The sequence below is a fragment of the Gobio gobio genome (assembly GCF_949357685.1).
Source record: "Gobio gobio genome assembly, chromosome: 10".
NCBI lineage: Eukaryota > Metazoa > Chordata > Actinopteri > Cypriniformes > Gobionidae > Gobio > Gobio gobio.
This window is the reverse complement of record NC_137116.1, coordinates 34,068,521-34,086,878: the sequence shown is the minus strand read 5'-3', so window position 1 is coordinate 34,086,878 and position 18,358 is coordinate 34,068,521. Positions and strand designations below refer to the sequence as shown.

The 18,358-nt window shown below is 36.8% G+C and overlaps 1 protein-coding gene across 1 annotated transcript in view; it reads right to left on the bottom strand.

The window, feature by feature from the left end:
- ipo11 (importin 11) overlaps positions 1-18,358 on the bottom strand; it is a 232,764-nt gene that overhangs the window by 129,616 nt on the left and 84,790 nt on the right. The window contains exons 15-16 of the mRNA XM_079826503.1: positions 16,535-16,640; positions 2,314-2,440 (exon numbers count right to left, since the gene is read on the bottom strand). Coding sequence (XP_079682629.1) covers positions 2,314-2,440; positions 16,535-16,640 — 233 coding nt within the window. The remainder of the gene's footprint in view (positions 1-2,313; positions 2,441-16,534; positions 16,641-18,358) is intronic.

Below are 18,358 nucleotides of genomic sequence, written 5' to 3'. Positions count from 1 at the left end.
GGAAATGAATGTTACAACAGCGCTGCTTTGATGAGTATAGAAGCTGTGCTTTAATGGTGGGAAATTTAGAGAATTTTAGAGTTTTACCATGCTGACAAGTCACTGTTAGCAAGATGAAGCACAGCATGCTAATGCTGTCAGCAAGATAAATTCATTTGACAAATGTAGTCTCTAAATTAACCCCTCAAAACGAACCACCTCTAAAACAAAAATTAGATAAGCTAATTGCCCTGACCCAAACTATCTAGAAAAAGTAAAAACTAACAAATAGAAATTAAATAACTGCATGGACTTGCAGAAGATTCAGTCAATGCACTGAACCGCATGAACCTACATATCTATATCTGATCAGAACAGGAAACTCAGTCTATTGAACAGCAAATTAAAAGACTAAACTGGGAAACATGTTGGACGGCAGTAGCCAAAACAAACCGTAAAAGGTTCTCGCAGTGCACAAACTGCACATGAAAATGATTTTGAATTAAATGTGGCTAAGCTGCAGGGTGCCTTAGGTCACTCGCATTTGTATTGTGATTAGCCACTGGTGCAACTGATTAATGGTGATGTTCATAAGTTGCCATCTAATGATGGCATCTCATTATTTACAGAGGCGCAACAAGGTTAATCAGAGTCCTCACGCATCCCTAATTGGGGAAGACAATATTGATTTGAACAATGGGTGATTTGTCCAGACTTTCAATGCAAAGAAAGCAAGTCAATAATTGGTAATACTTATTCGGAATTCATGAATGCTCCTGTGCACATCACATCAGGGTTATTATAGTTAATTAAAAAAAAATTAAAAAGCTGAAATAAAATATAAATATTAGATGAAAAACTTAAATAGAAAAAAAATATGGAAAAGTGACCTTGGCAACTATGTGAAAGTTGAAGCTCTAAAATTAACTTAAATAAATAAAAACAAAAACTGAATTAAAGCCACAATATGTAATTCTTCACCGCTAGAGGTCGCTTATTCAAAACAAAGGCGTAGCTTGATAATGCCTGGTTTTCGCAGAGCTTTTATTATGCGGCAGACGACCGCTTTTGCTTTTTCCAGTCATGTTTAATCATATTAGATACATTATTTGAAAGCTATGTTATAATGCTACTCTTTGCGTTCCCTTGGTGGCTATATGAGACACTTGTTCACACTTCAGCAATATAGATCGATATTAGGCATGGTAAATCATGAAAACGAGTTTTAAACAATAAGACTAAATGTGTTAAGCGATATAACAATCATTAGCTTTCTGGCGATTAATGTTTGCAAACAGTTGCTCACCTGTCCAATAAATCACATAATAGGTGGTGGATGAGGAGATTCCCCCTTTCTATATCTACAGTGATTTGAGTGCCTAGAAGAGCGCTATATCAACAAATTATTAATTATTAGTATAATATATTCAAGCATATTTGGTGCTTCCATGGTTTCTAAAAATAAAACTGGAAATCGAGGGTAACGCGGGTATGATGTCATTGACAGCCGATGCACGGACATGGTCCGTATCCTGGTTAAAATGGCTTATTTCTCTGGATTAAATCATTCTTGGCAACATTTGGTATAATGTAAGTACACAAGTCAACTAAATATATAACATTGTTCTAGTGGTTTTTGGATATTTTAATAAAAAAAAATCTTACATATTGTGCATTTAAAACTAAAACTAAAATGATTGTTAATATATAAAATTACTAATGAATAATAAATTACAAAAGCACATAAAATAAAAAATATTGTAATTAAAATTTTAAAATAAAATCTACTCATTTTGATAAAAATAGTACCACATTCAAAGTATGGCGTGTGTGTAGTCATCAGCTTGATTGGGGATTCTTATACTCAACATAATTAATAATGTAAATTATTGAATAAACAGACATCATACAGAAAATCTCTCTCACTCTTTTGAGGAAGACCAAAGTAGAAGTTTAACAATGCGTGCCGCTCTTTTCTGTGCAATTACAACGGGAACTAAAGCTTGAAAGCTTAAAAAAAAAAAGTTTGCAAAAGTGGTCAGTGAATAATTTAGACCGGTTTTGTGAGCTGAATCTTTGAAAAGTTTCTTAAAAGAACGCAATTTATGAGCCAGACTTTCCTACCTCTCTCATGAACATGGCAAGGATGAATAAAATGAATAATATAATATTTCACATCGTTTTATGATACTTTTATGGTGCTTTTGTCCTTTTTAAAGCTTGAAAAGTACATTCATTGGAATGACATGAGGGTGAGTAAAATTAATACTGATTATTAGATTTTGGCTGAAAAATCCCTTTAAGAAACCTGGACATCCTGTAAGCTTCACCTACCACAAGATCGGGGTCCTGCATGAGACTGAGGATGACCTCGTAGAGCAGGGGACGCAGATCCGGCTTGAACTTGACCGCAATCCATTGTCCAATCAGCCAGATCACCCGCCTTCTGATCAACTTGTACCTAAAAAGCAAAATGAGCCAAATCAGCATTCCCTGTGCACTGTGCGGTTAATGGCTTAACATCTTTTAAGGTAAGGTTCTGGATTGCAGGTGTAAGACACAATAGGGAGATGATGTCCTGAAATCGTCTTTTACTCTTCTACTCTTGTACCCAACACTTCTCATATGCATGAATACAGCACAACTTAAAGTTTTCTGTTCCCAGGAGGAAAATTACATAAGGTTTGTATTCAAAAGGCAAAAACTTTCTTTGCAGTAACTCGATGTTCAAAAATAAAATAAAACAGCGGGCTCATTTATAAAAATAAGCATATACTAACCCTAAATATCTGAAATATATCTTTATAATCTTAAAATCAGGCCAAATCAAACAATTGAATGCCCTCCACATACACAATGCCTACAGATATCGCTTTACGGTGGAATTAAACCATTAAAGTGCATTCAGAAATTTATTCAAGCTTTACAAAAGGCATATACAGTAGTGCAGCCAAGGGCAGCCTAATCAATGTTTAATTTTCATAATCAATGTTAGATTTATTCATTGGTCACAATGAGATGCACATCACTCAAGATCAAGATCTATATTCTCATTAAACCTTAAAGAGGTTTACGTTCTCTATAGAGTGTCCAGCTTATGGAACATACATGTGTGCATACTCGGAGCATACTGTATTTTTTTCTTGCTTTTTTTCTGCTCTCTCTGACACTTTAATCAATTCATTTTCATTGTTGCCCTCAACAAAAGGCGACTAAAGACTGAAGGACGAATTGCAAAATGTAGGTTAATAACTTTTAAATATGAGGTTGTTGCTTTCACCGATCTGTACATCGATTTATGTTTGTCAATAATTCTCACTCTCCTCGCTCCAAAATGTGCTAGACATCTTAGAGCTGGCTGTTATTTTTTAGGTCTCAGAATAACTTATCAATGTGTGCACATAAATAGTATAGAAATAAATAAATACAGAGGATATTCAAAATACTCAAGAAGTAATAAAAAAACAGTAAATATATCAAGAGTAATGTATGTAACTGCATTTTCCACTAAAAACCAGTCCAAATTTTGAACCGTTTTTGCAGGAATGGTTCTCAAAAGCAAAAGCAGGCATGACTCTGAGCCCCGGGGGTCTCTCAGGTCACTGGAGACAATAAAAGAGAGACTGGGAGAGATCATTTCAAGGCTTTTTTTTGAAGAAAATATCTCTAGAGAAACAGGCTGCGGTGCCACTGGCGTTGATAAAAAAGTTAGAGATCGTGCCAGGGGTTTAAGCTGCTTTCTTCTGCTTGCCAGTGAGCGACAGAGTAATTAGAACCGATGGTGATAAAAACTTCAGCATCGCACCCGAAACTAACACTACTAATATCACCAGCACCTCATTACATTAAATATAAAGGTCACTCCACAGAGATCGAATACATTAGCCAAGTTGCAAGTCATAATGAGTCCACTCAAAGGTAAACATTGTGTTTGCTCTACAACGAATCTGCTAAATGACACGTAACCAATGATTACTCTCAACGGCACACCGTGCAACATATAAATATGCAAATAAAGGTAAACAGGCCTGCTGCCGAAAGCACTTTAGCTTCTTGTACACTTAGTGTAAGGGGTCTCCAAAGAGATCCCCTTTTCCTTTGAAATCATTTTAATTTATTTTTAATAGGAATGTAATATGAAGTTTGGCAACAAGGTCATAAAGTAAATGGATACAGGAAAGGACGAGAGGGGTTGATCACACAATTAGCATTTAGCATTTAGCCCAGCATTTAAAACAACCTCTCACAATCCTGATTATTACAAAAATATAAAATTTTAATGTAACATACATGCATATATGTGTGTGTGTGTGTGTGTGTGTGTGTGCGCGCGCGCGCGCATACACACACACACGTACGTACATACATATGATTACATACATATGTCTCTTATGCTCACCAAGGACTGCATTTATTTGATTATAAATACAAAGAAAACCTGTAATATTGTGAAATATTATTAATTTTAAATAGCTGTCTTATATATTTTAATATATTTTAAAACATGCACCAGTCATGTGATGGCAAAGCTGAATTTCCAGAATCATTACTCCAGTGTCACATGATCCTTCAGAAATCATTCTAATACGCTGATTTGCTGCTCAAGAAACATTTATTATTATCAATTGTGAAAAATTGTAGGATTCTTTGATGAATAGAAAGCTCAAAGGAACACCATTTATCTGATATAGAAAGATTTTGTAACATTATACACTACCGTTCACAAGTTTAGCGTCAGTAAGATTTTTTTTCTTTTTTTGGAAAGAAATTAAATTTTATTTGTAAAAAAAAATGAATACTTTTATTCAGCAAGGCTGCATTAATCAAAAGTGATCAAAAGTGACGGTAAAGACATTTTTAATGTTACAAAAGATTATATTTCAGATAAATGCTGATCTTTTGAACTTTCTATACATCAAAGAATCCTGAAAAATGTACACAACTGTTTTCAACATTGATGATAATAATAATAATAATAATAATAAATGTTTCTTGAGTAGCAAATCAGAATATTAGAATGATTTCTGAAGGATCATGTGACACGATCATGTGAGTAATGATGCTGAAAATTCAGCTTTGCCAACTCAGGAATAAATTACATTTTAAACATTAAAAATCATACCGATCCCACTTTTGAACGGCAGTGTATATGTATGTGTGTGTATATATAATTTTACTAAATCTAATTTATGCATTCATTTATATTGAAATTAGCTTGACAACATGAAAAATTAACCCAATTCAGACCTTTATGTTGCAAATGAAATAATTCCTATAGGACACAAATTATACACGCAACACATCCAGAAGAAAATCCCCAGGCATAGGAACTTGCTAGCGTTGTTTGTTTGCTAATATGCAACATAAAGTTTGTGTGCATGCCTGAGGTAGAGTCTAAAAGTGGTTAATGAATCACCATGTCAGCTTCATGCAAGTTTTTGCCAAAGTTCTGTTCAAACTTTCAAAAAAATAAAATGTCAATCCCAAAAGTAAAGACTCAAGGGGTTTTCACAGCATGGTCCCCTAAGACAATCTTCATATTATTACTGTGAAAAACACATTTTACAAAAATGGAAAGAGGACCGAGTTCCTGCCATTGTACGATTGGTGAAAGGACTATTAAATGTATTAAATTCGAATTGAATTTTTGTGATTTAGTTATGACCTGCGTACATGTATGTATGTGCGGGTGTCAGGAAACTGCTATTCTGCTATTTAGTATTTGAATCACTTCAAGAGATAAAAAAAAAAGTAAATACATTCTCAGTAGGCCTGAAAGGTGCTGACCATAATACTCTGCCTCTATTCACAGTTAATGATTGATTTTAAGAGGGCCGCTGTCAAGTGGCTGCAGCTCAGACATGTCAAAACAGACTAAGGCGGGGACGTCACTCAAAGACTGCTGATAACCTCAGTCTGTGTCAAAAAGAAGGGTACGGAAGCGAATAAAGGAGACTGAATCTTGTGGGCTGTCTCTCTTAAGTTTGTAATGAACACTTGAGCATTGAAAAAATGAAAGTATCTGAACAGTAAGTTGTCATATACAACGACAATTAGGCCTCCAGCAGGGGGACTGGTAATGAAAACTTGTTTCAAGAACTCTATTACCGCTTTAAAATAGCCGAGTCATCATAATTGAGGACTACCATTCACATATACAAAACACAGCAACACTTCTTCAATTACACACCTCTAATGACCAACTAACAATTCAAATGAAGCAAACACGATGAGGAACAAAAGGAACCCAAAACAATTTCACTGTCGCTCTTTTGCTAATGTGCATACAGTATTATTTTAAGAGCATATGAATTATGCTAATGTGCATACAGTATCCAGTTTAAGAGCATATGAAGACCTTATATTTATAACTGAATATCCATGGTAGAGTTTTAGTTTGGAAAAACAGATCCAAAGCACGCAGATCAACGGCAAAACTATTTTTTGCTCTGGCACTCAAAAAGAAAAACCATAAAAGACAGCTTGAAACGTTACCACCTGTGTGGAAGTCTAGCATTAAAATTTGTACATTTTTTGGAGCCGTGGTGTGCCGACGTTTTCCTGTCTTTTAGAGTTGTAGTTTGGAGCAATCTGACACCCCAAACTTTTTGACTATCAGAATAAAATCTGGTAAAATCTTTATTCTTGCCAAGAATCACCCACTCAAACAATAAAATGCCGTCTGACCAAAATGCAGCCCATCCATCATAACCTCATCACAATTGTACAAACTCACCTTTCTGACATTACTGAACATACTAGCTCTATTGATATTAGGGATTTCTAATATTTGATTAGTTGTGGCACAGTTCGAGTGCAACCAGACTCAGGTTGAGGGTTCTCGGGTTCGGGACCTCAGTGCGCGCCAAGGTCCACATGACAGTTATACATTAGCAATGCATGTTTCATGTTTTTGGAAGTGAAAAAGAACAAGTCGTTGTGTAATTTACAGTGAAAAACCTTATATTGACATTCCCAGAATTCCCTGCGTGACACTTCACATTTGATGTGTTTTTGTTGAAATAACGGTTTCTAAGTTTTTCATTTAATGTTGTTAAATTAATGTTATTGCATTTTGTTACCATGATGGTGTTTCGTGTTTGTGTGAATGACACTGTGCACCTTCTATATATTAGTATTGTCCTCCTAAAAGCTGCTTGTGCTGAGCTTTGATTTATCATGCGACTCATCGCCACTGTGACTGGTGGTTGTCAGTATATCAAAAGGTACATAATGCCGAGTTCACACTGCCCGATTTTGACTCGCAGACAGGTTTTGGGAAATCGCCAACAAATGCCCGACATCATAGGCAAATCGGTGGTCATGCATGTGAGTGACAATCACGCAGTGTGAATTATCAAAGACGCGATCTGAGAGAATCACAGATGAGTCGCCGACGCCCGGGAGATATTTGGCATGCTAAATATCTGGACTTGTCGGCGATTCAAACTCCTGCTGTGTGAAATATGTTTTGACTGAAAAATACATCGGCGACGACCTACAGCCAATGAGAGAGCAAGATCAGGGAGGAGTTAAAGACCAGTATTTTAATAGATATATTTACAATTATATCAAACAGAAACAAAGCACAAACATTTGCTTGACCAGCCGCAACAGTAGCACATTGCAAAATTATTTATTTACCTCAAACTCTCAAATTGAACACACAATCCTTGCTCCCTGTGCCTCCCCAACCATTTCCTCCCCCATAATCTTTTTTCTTTTTCTCCTTTTCGCTGCAAATCAGCGCACCGACAATTTGGATCGCAAACTTTCTGCAGTTTATCATTTTTAATAACAATTCCAGTCTCGCACGAGAACTCCGGTCTGATGCACGTGGGATCTCGCATTGTTTACTTGTCACTTCTCACGTGTGTTTGGTTGTGAAACGAAGTTTGCGCAACGGAGAGAGTTGTCTGTGATTCCTCCTATTGTAAAGTCATGCAGTGTGAAACCTCCTGTCGCCGATTCATCGTGCAGTGTGAACACAGCAGTGACTGAATGCTACCCCAGGATAGTCAAGCAGTGTGAAAAAGAGCAGTGATCCGACGAGTTTGAACATCGTTCAGTCTGAACTCAGCATAACAGATATTAGTATTTAAATAGGTTGGTAATTTAACATTATTTCAGTTAATGAAATACGGTTATTTACTGTAAATGTAACTTCAAAAGTTGTAAAACCTAAAATGTTGCTACCGTATTTTTTACAGTAAAGTTCTAGCAACCACACCTTTTTTACCGTAAATTTTACAGGGATTCTTTTTACAGTACAGGGTTAAATATTTCAAGTGTGAAAAGCCTTTCAGAGGACCTTCTCTCTGCCTTCACTCCTGGCACCTTCACTAACTTTGACCCTCCCATCCCAGCCTAGATTTCAGAGCTAATCAAGACATCAAACTCATCTTCCGGTCATCTTGACCCAGCCCCAACTGCCTTACTTAAAAAGTGAGTACTTAGTACTGGTTTTGTCCCTAGGGAATTAAAAACTGCGACAGTCACCCCCGTCTTAAAGTAACCCGGCCTCGACCCTTCTGACATGGCTAATTATAGACCAATTTCGCTTTTTCCATTTCTCTCGAAGCTGTTTGAGTAAGTGGCCGCTGCTCAACCTCACAACTATTTGTCATCACACAACTTTTATGAATGCTTGCAATCAGGTTTTCGCACTCTTCACAGAACTGGCTATGTTTGCATGCACCCCTTTTGTTTCAATAGGAGTCAATTCATTCCGATTGATGAATCCGAACGTAGTGTTTACATGAACGATAAATAAAGTGATTGGGTTGATGTGCACGTTTATGTGACAAGCTTCTAATCAGAATTGATTTTTTGACATGCACACACGAATGTACAGATTTCCCACTGTTTGTGCATATTGTTCTCCTACATTGCTTCTTTTCTTTGTTTTAAAGAGCAGACTTAATATTTATCTATTTCGGGTCCTGATTAGGAGAAGTCGAGCACATTATATAGAATTCTAATAACCGTTATATTTATCAAACAGTAAAAACGGCCCTTCACAAAATAAAGTGTCTGTGGATGAGAGTATGAAGTGAGAACTGATGGGATTTTGTTCTGCTCCACTTCACAGACGATGAGTGGTTGGAGATTTTTAGAATAACATTAGTCATTTATGACATTTTATCTAACAACTGCAGCTCGTTCTGCGCATCATACGTCATTACACCACTGCACATGCGCAGTCCGTTCCGTTTTCGGTTTTCAATCCGATCAAGTGTTTTCATGTTCTCTCGATTGGATTAGAAAAGGAATAAACCACCCAAAATTTCATTCAGATCAAGCTCATTCTGATTGATTAAGATGTTTACATGAAGGCTTTTCTGTCCGATTGAGCCGTCAATTCGATTACTAATGGATTATTTGTTTGCATGTAAACGTAGCCACGGAGACAGCACTCCTCTGGGTTGTCAATGATCTTCTTATGGCCATCTACTTGTGATCCATCTGCATTTTAATTCTTTTTGACATCTCCTCTGCATTTGACACCATCTCTCACAGTATTCTCATATCATGACTCTCTGCTCTTGGTATTTCTAGAACTGTCCTGTCGTGGTTCCTTCCCTACTTGTCTGACCGTCAGCATTACATTTCTATCCGTCAGGCTCCACTACTGCCCCTGTCTCACATGGTGTTCCTCAAGGTTCTGTTCTTGGGCCTTTACACTTCATCTACATTCTTCCCTTAGGTCACATTATCCATCATCATGGCTTTAACTTTCATTGCTATGCAGATGACACCCAGCTCTTAACATACTACTTCTTTCCCCACCAACTCCATTTCGGCTTGTATTGATAAAATAAATGCATGGATGACCAGTCATTTTCTCAGACTAAACATCGATAAAACAACTCTACTTCTGGGTGGTCCTCCTCAATTTACATCCTATCTCTGTTTTGACAATATTGGTGGTTTCCTAGTTCCACCACTGTTAAAAAAACAGGGTATAATTTATTTTTCCCTTTCTTTTCTCATATCTCATCATTTACCAAATCTGCCTTTTTCTACCTCCGGAATATTGCTTATTTACGTCCATTCCTAAAATGATGCTGAGACCCTAGTTCATGCTTTCATTACTTCCCGTCTAGACTACAGTAATTTTTTTGGCATACTCATTACAACACTAAATAAGCTCCAATATATTCAGAACTCCACAGAAAAAAGTATTCTGAAGATATTGGAATTTTCTTTCACCCCAAAATAAGCACTGACCATTTCATTCAATGATTTTTCAAAGTTGTGAATAAAACACTATTGGAGTAGGTTTTACAAGATATTTAATGCATTACAAGCCATTTCTTTGTTACTTGGTTCAAAGAATATAGTGCACCAATAGTTTTTCATTGCAGATATACCTCTATAAATTTTAATTCCAGACTGACCAACCAGAAATTTCGTAATGGCCATCCAATCCAACTGGAACTGGTATAATTTGCCGGCTATGCAAATTTACCACACTGCATAACAAACATAAGTAATGGGTCAAATCTTAACTCATAGTGTGTGTTTGGGATGAGGTAACATCTGTGACAACACTCAACACAGTTTAGTCCCCCAAAGCTGAACTGGCACCACAGCTGCCACACTGAAGCTTTGAGCTGAAAAGGTCATTTCATGCTGCTGCGAATCGCACGCTGACCATCATCATCACACATGCTGCTGCTCTCAGAGCTCGCCTGCAGTGTGGCTGCTGCGCTGTATTTGAAACGCGATAGAGGCTGGCATGTGGAAAGGGTCGCTGAGCACTGGCCTGATTCTCCAGTGCACCAAAGGACACGACCCAGCTAGGACAAAGAAAGGACGACTGCCTCCAAGAACTCCTGGAGTGGAGGTAGCAAAGATGGATTTTAGTTTGCGAAATAAACGGCAAGTAATCTCACTTTTAGGTTCACAAGGATGCAAAAACAAACATACAACACAACCAGTGTAGCCCGTTTGTGCTAGTGAATTAAAAACATACAAGGTCACCAGTGTAGTCCGATTCACAAACAAATGACTCTAATGTGCCGGTAAAGTGAATCAAAAACATACAGTATGACCTGTGCAGTCTAATTCATAAACAAATGACTCTCACAATATGAGCCTTTTCGTGTTAATGCATCAAACATATAGCCTACAGCACAACCAGTGTAGTCTAATTTATGAACAAATGACTTAAGTGCCGGTTCTTTTAAGTTAATCTATTTTTAGTTTCTTTTAATGACTATTTTAAAAAAGACAGGTTGCTGGTTTGAATCTGTGTGAAAGACTGCCTCAACATTAGCAAAGACAGAATTTCATACATATTTGCAAGCAAAACCGATATAACTAAAATATACACGCAATAGGAATCGAATCATGTGAAAATTTCAAAATCTGAATCTATTGTGAATATGTACTGGTATGTATAAGTAAATCTGCATCGATAGCCAAACCTTCCACACTTTAAGCCCCCTTGAATTTTTTTTAAGTGTATGATTATGTTAGACTTAAGGTTATGAATAAGCTGGTGTGCTCCAAAACAAAAATTTATATTTAGGATCTAAGTATTTAAAACTTACAGTCTCTCACTTCCGCTAAAATGGATCACAGATAGTTATGACATCACCATGGACTTCAGCTTCTCATCACATCTTCTGTCCAATCAAATGCTCTCTAGAACCTGCATCCCGACCCCACCGGCTGAAATCGGTCATATTTACTATTTTCTACATGGTGAATGGTATAGTGCACTATACGGGATATGGAACGATTCAGACAGTGTGAATAGGCGAATGAAGTCTGGTTTCACGTTAGCTGAAATTAGCAGTATTTCAGTGACATGGAGATTATTATGAGAAACAGTGAGAGATTAGGAGGAAGCGGCGGCTTTACCGAGCTGAAAAGCTCTATTCAAGCTCTAGTCAAACTGTGATTGAAACGCTATTGGCATTTTTAAAAAAAACTGGAGGGGCTGTTTGATACGTCGCGCCCTGTCTTCCTGTTTCAGGGGAAATTATGTCAACACACTGAATAATGCTGCGCGTTTCAAGGCACTTGGCACTTCAATGCTTTATTTTTTCCCCTCAACCAAATTTTGGGTTATTTATAATGTAATTTAATTTTGTTATTTACTATGGATCTTTGATTTTTAAATGCATATTGTATTTTTTAAAAATACTGGCACATGTCTATCTATATGTACTCCAGTGCCTTTTATTCAGGTGCGACTTAGCGGCCTCGCACAATGTCCCCAATGTCCCGAGCCATAATCAATCCATGGGAGCTAATAGTTCACTGTGTCCCGCTAAAAGCAGATAAGGAACATGACAGAGTTTCTGTAAATGGCGAAAACGGATGCAACAGGCTTCCCCAGGCAATCAATCCAGTCTTTAGCAACACCTGTCCAGCGTAGATGCCCTTTTTGACCCAAGAGGCATGAGATCAGCGCTCAGATAATCTGTCTGCCAAGGCAAAGTGCAAGAATCTCGACTTTGTGACACGGTAGGTCAAATTAAGTGATGAATCAATGGGAGGGTCTGGAGGGCTGCCAGTCAGGAGAAATGACAGAGCACAAGGTCAAGGCGTTTCTCATAACAAGTAATAGGGACAAATTTCGAAGGTATAATGCATATTGGTAACTTCCTGCTGAATATAAACTTGTCAAATCCCAAAGCCCAAGGCACAGATGGCAGATGTCAGCACCAGGGTTACTCATATGCCTCTCTGAAAATCCCTCGGAGGCTTTCTCAGGCATACCATCTCATCATGACAGTGACAAATGTGCCTGATTAAAGAGTGACAAGCGTACGTTTGCTTGCTCTGTCAAGAACACGTGCCGAGACTGCCTCAATGCCCATGAACACACACACACACATTCTATTGGTTGACTGATCCCCTCTGGAGCCACACAAAAGCCCACCGACATGCACATATTTGCTAATACATCGCCTGTAGCATACTCTTGAGCATGTTATGCGCAAGACAACGGGAGTGAAACACGTGGATGGCTACAAACAAATGTGGAACTTGGAAATGGATGACTTTATAGAACTCTATCTTTCCTTAAAGACCCATGAAACTGTTTTAAAAGTGAAGTATGCTGGCAGTTTTTGAAGTATTTTGTATTGAAACTAACTTTGGACAGGACACTTTTAAGAATTCATTACACAAATTGATGTAGTGCCGAATGAGTCATCAATATTTTTGTTTCATTTCACTGCAAAACTAACTTTTAAATGTGAATATCTACTTATGTACTTTTGTTACCATTTATAGATATGATTGCAAATACACTGCTGTTCAAAGGTTTGCAATCTGTAATATTTTTTATGATTTTTAAAGATGTCTCAGGCTCACCAAGGCTGCATTAATTTGATCACAAATACAGTAAAAACAGTAATATTGTAAAATATTATAAAAATTATATATTAAAATGTGATGTATTTCTGTGATAGCAAAGCTGAATTTCCAGCATCATTATTCCAGTCTTCAGTGTCACATGATCCTTCAGAAATAATTCTAATATACTGATTTGGTGTCTTATTATCGATGTTGAAAACAGTTGTGCTGCGTAATATTTTTGTTCAAACTGTGACACTTTTTCAGGATTCTTTGATGAATAGAAAGTTCAAAAGAATAGCATTGTTTTGAAATTATAGAAACATATTAATAACATTATAAATATCTATATAGTCACTTTTGATCATTTTAATGCATCCTTGCTGAATAAAACTTTCCTTCAATTAATTTTTTTACTGACTGCAAACTTTTAAACTGTAGTTTAGATGTCAACGCATCTAAAAGCCACAACACCTAAAATGTAATTTCATGGAGTTTAAATTGTCAACATTAATGTTATGAAATATGCAAATGAGATTCAAATCACACTCTCCTTACTCAATAGGAGAAAGAAACAGACGTACAAAAGCAAAATGGAAGGAGAAACTGGCGGTCATGGTTTCAAATGCGATCATAATGAGATCTTGCACAACAGAGGTCTGTTTCTCCACTTTCTCTCTCTCTCTGTCTCTAAAGTAACAAATTATGCTTTGTGAAGTCACAATCTTCATTACCTCTCTTTTAATTTTGTATCTTTGTCTTGTCCTCCCACAGAACTGTCACCAAAACATAAAAAAATGACATTAGGCATTGCACAGCAGTGTTGGGGAGTAAATAAAAAAAGTAGCAACACTACAGTACAAACCATATTTCTTCGCAGCAAGAATTTAGCTTTAAGTAATGAGCTACTTTTTAAAAAATAATAAAAAAAACTATCACTGTGGCTGCTACATTATATATTTTGTAAGAGTTTTGAGCCGCTGCAGAATTTTACATATTGCTTTTCATTACAATATACAAAATATTAAAATATTTATTAAAATAATTGTCCAAAATAAGAGTTATAATCCTGAAAGACACATCTTTTAAAGTTTTACTAATTCTATTTTGTAACGACAAAATGTTAAAATAGCAATATTATAATGAATGTAGAAAATTCTCTTTGTTTTTTAATGCCATGCCAGCTTCTGTGGTGAGAAAATGTATGCATTTTCATAGTGAGAAGAGCATTTAGAAGCCATCCTGGCAGCGCGTCACCGCGCGTCACTCCCGGATAAATAATGTCCAAAGTTCTTTCTGTCACTTTCCATCTTACCCATGTATGTGTGATTTGTGTGTATGCGTTTTTGTTAGTTTAGTTGTGTTCGTGATTTAGTTTTAAAAAAATTGTGCACAATACATATCTGGTTCTGACTCCCTGCCTGCAAACAAATTGTCACTTAAATGATTGATTTTGTTACACTCTCTAAGCACTGTAAATGCTAAGGAATAATTATTGTTCTGTGGCCAAAAAAGTACCTTTGTCTTAGAGTTAATTAATAATCAATACTGAGTGTTCACAGGATAAATTTATTGATTGATTGTAATGTTAATGTAGCCACATCAAGTAAATCTCATTAACTGATTCAAATATTCATAATTTATCATGGTAACACTTTACAATAAGGTTCATTAGTTAACATTAGTTAACTACATTAGTTAACATGAACTGATAATGAACTGCACTTATAAAGCATTTATTTATCTTTGTTAATGTTACTTTCAACATTTACTAATACTTTATTGAAATCTTGTTAACATTAGTTAATGCACTGTGAACTAACATGAACAAACAATGATCAGCTGTATTTTATTCTAACGTTAACAAAGATTAACTAATAAAGTTTGTTTTGCTCATGGTTAGTTCATGTTAGTTAGTTAGAAACCTTATTGTAAAGTGTTACCTTAATCATAATGAGTTATGAATAATTATTAATATTTCCAATTTGAGCTAACTCGCTACAACAGTGTTCAACAACAATCCTGGGAGATCGCATACTGCACCTTTAATAGAAGCTTCTTCTCCCAACATTGGGGCTGATTTCATGGAATTTATTCATGGTATAAAGATCCCACTCTGCCATTTTCTATTCATATAGGAATTAATTGTTGATTTTAGATCTATAGGAGGTATTGTTAAATGTAGAAAATGTTTACTTAAAGCTAAATATTAATTGGATTGACAGCCCTACAAAAAATGCAGTGTTGCGAGTAACTTTTATCAGTGTCTTGTAGTGTATCAAACTACTTTGAAGGGGTAGTTTGACAAGTTTAACTATTGTAAATTAAGAGTAGTCTGTCAAGTCTTCTTCCCCAACACTTCTGAACCTACTCATACTCCCTTGTCCAGTCCAAATTTCATTTCTTTCCTTAACTCCCATGGCCTTCAAAGAATATTTCAACACCTTTCTCTACAGGATATTTATTTTACATATCTGATAACTCACATCTTCCCAACTCTCTTCACTTCATCCGCTGGGGTCTCCCAGAAGAACATTATTTAACCAATCCATCAACCAAAGCTGATATAATACTGCCATTGTAAGGAGGCAGTAAATGTCATTGAGGCGCAGTGTAAAGATTATCCAGGCTCCCGTCTAAGAGGTTTATCTAAATCTCGATACCTTTGTGCTGTTCTTAAAAAGACTTGAAAAAATGAAAGATATCAGCTCTTCCCAGTGGTTGTCCGCGTTCAGCATTTGATGTTATCCTGCACAATTTTTAACCCATGAGGCCAAAAATAAAAAAATAGAGCTATTAAATGAGTACACCTTTATGTAACCAACCTAGATTTCCAGAAACAATCATAGGAAAACAGAAAGAAACTGGAAGGTGCTGGGCTTCATCCCACATTCTTTTTGATAAATTGCCTATCTGAGCTCACAGAGGAGTAATGCAATACAAAAAAAAAACTTCTGAGAGAAAGCTTTAGTCTTTTATCTGTAGGAGGGTTAGACCCCATCACTGCACACAAGCACTCCTTTGAATGCACCTGTGAAGTGACATCACTTCCTGGAATAACAGGAGTGAATATCATTTCATATACAGAAAACACTGCTTAAGATGTTTTGTGTATTGATGTGAAACGTCATACTGAGACTCATTCACTAGCGCAGACATTATATTTTCAAGTGTTCTTTGTGAAGGTTGCAAGGTATAAATGGCTTTCAGAAGATTAATAATGTTCATTAGATCGTACCTGTTATGACTGACTTGTAGCTCCCCTAGGAGTTGGTTCTTGAACCACTGATCAAAATCCACATTGTCAAACAATTCATAAGCGGCTAACCCAACGGCGTTGTAAACTGCAAAAAGAAAGTTAACATTTAATTACTTTTGATGGAAAGACTGATTTGCTTTGTTAATTTTTTTTTAATATACAGTGCATTCGGAAAGTATTCACAGTGCTTCACTTTTTCCACATTTTGTTATGATACAGCCTTATTCCAAAATTGATTAAATTCATAATTTTTGCCTCAATTCTACAAACAATACCCCATATAATGACAATGTGGAAGAAGTTTGTTTGAAATCTTTGCAAATTTATTAAAAATTAAAAATAAAATAAATCTCATGTATTCACAGCCTTGCTACAAGCATAGCACACCTATTTTTGGGCAGTTTCTCCTATTTTTCTTTGCAGGACCTCTCAAGCTCCATCAAGTTGGATGGGAACCTTCTGTGCACAGCCATTTTCAGATATCTCCAGAGATGTTCAATCGGGTTAAAATTTGCATATCATATTTGCATATGCAGAGGGTCGTTGTACTGTAGGAAGAGGAACCTTTGCCCCAGTCTGAGGTCCGGAGTGCTCTGGAGCAGGTTTTCATCAAGGAGGCCTCTGTACATTTCTGCATTCATCTTTCCCTGGATCCTCTGTTTCTGCATTCATCTTTCCCTGGATCCTCTGTTTCTGCATTCATCTTTCCCTGGATCCTGACTAGTCTCCCAGTTCCTACCGCTGAAAAATATCCCCACAGCATGATGCTGCCACCACCATGCTTCACTGTAGGGACGGCATTGGCCAGGTGATGAGCGGTGCCTGGTTTCCTCCAGACATGATGCTTGCCATTCAGGCCAAAGAGTTCAATCTTTTTTTCATCAAACCAGATAATTTTGTCCATCAGGTGCCTTTTGGCAAACTCCAGGCGGCCTTTGAGGAGTGGCTTCTGTCTGGCAACTCCACCATACAGGCCTGATTGGTGGAGTGCTGCAGAGATGGATGTTCTTCTGGAAGGTTCTCATTTCTACACAGAGAAACGCTGGAGCTCTGTTAGAGTGAACATCAGGTTCTTGGTCACCTCCCTGACTAAGGCTCTTCTCCCCCAATTGCTCAGTTTGGCCGGGCGGCTAACTCAAGGAAGAGTCCTGGTGGTTCCAAACTTCTTCCATTTATGGATGATGGAGGCCACTGTGCTCAATGCTGCAGAAATGTTTCTATACCCTTCTCCAAATCTGTGCCATGATACAAGGTCTGTCTCTGAGGTCTACAGACAATTCCTTGGACTTCATGGCTTGGTTTGTGCTCTGGCATTCACTGTTAACTGTGGGACCTTATATAGACAGGTGTGTGCCTTTCCAAATCATGTCCAATCAACTGAATTTACCACAGGTGGGCTCCAGTCAAGTTGTAGAAATATCTCAAGGATGATCAGTGGAAACAGGATGCACCTGAGCTCAATTTTGAGCGTCATGGCAAAGGCTGCGAATACTTATGTACACGTGTTTTTTTCGTGTTTTATTTTTAATAAATTCACAAAGATTTCAAACAAACTGCTTTCACGTTGTCATTATGGGGTATTGTTTGTAGAATTAAGGAAAAAATTATGAATTTAATCCATTTTGGAATAAGGCTGTAACATAACAAAATGTGGAAAAAGTGAAGCGATCTGAATACTTTCCAGATGCGCTGTAGAGCAGGGTTAAAATTGTGATATGTCATATCACAGTTTTGCATATATTGGATTAGTGATCTAGTAAAAAAAACCTACCTATCCATCCATCCATCTATATATATGTGTCA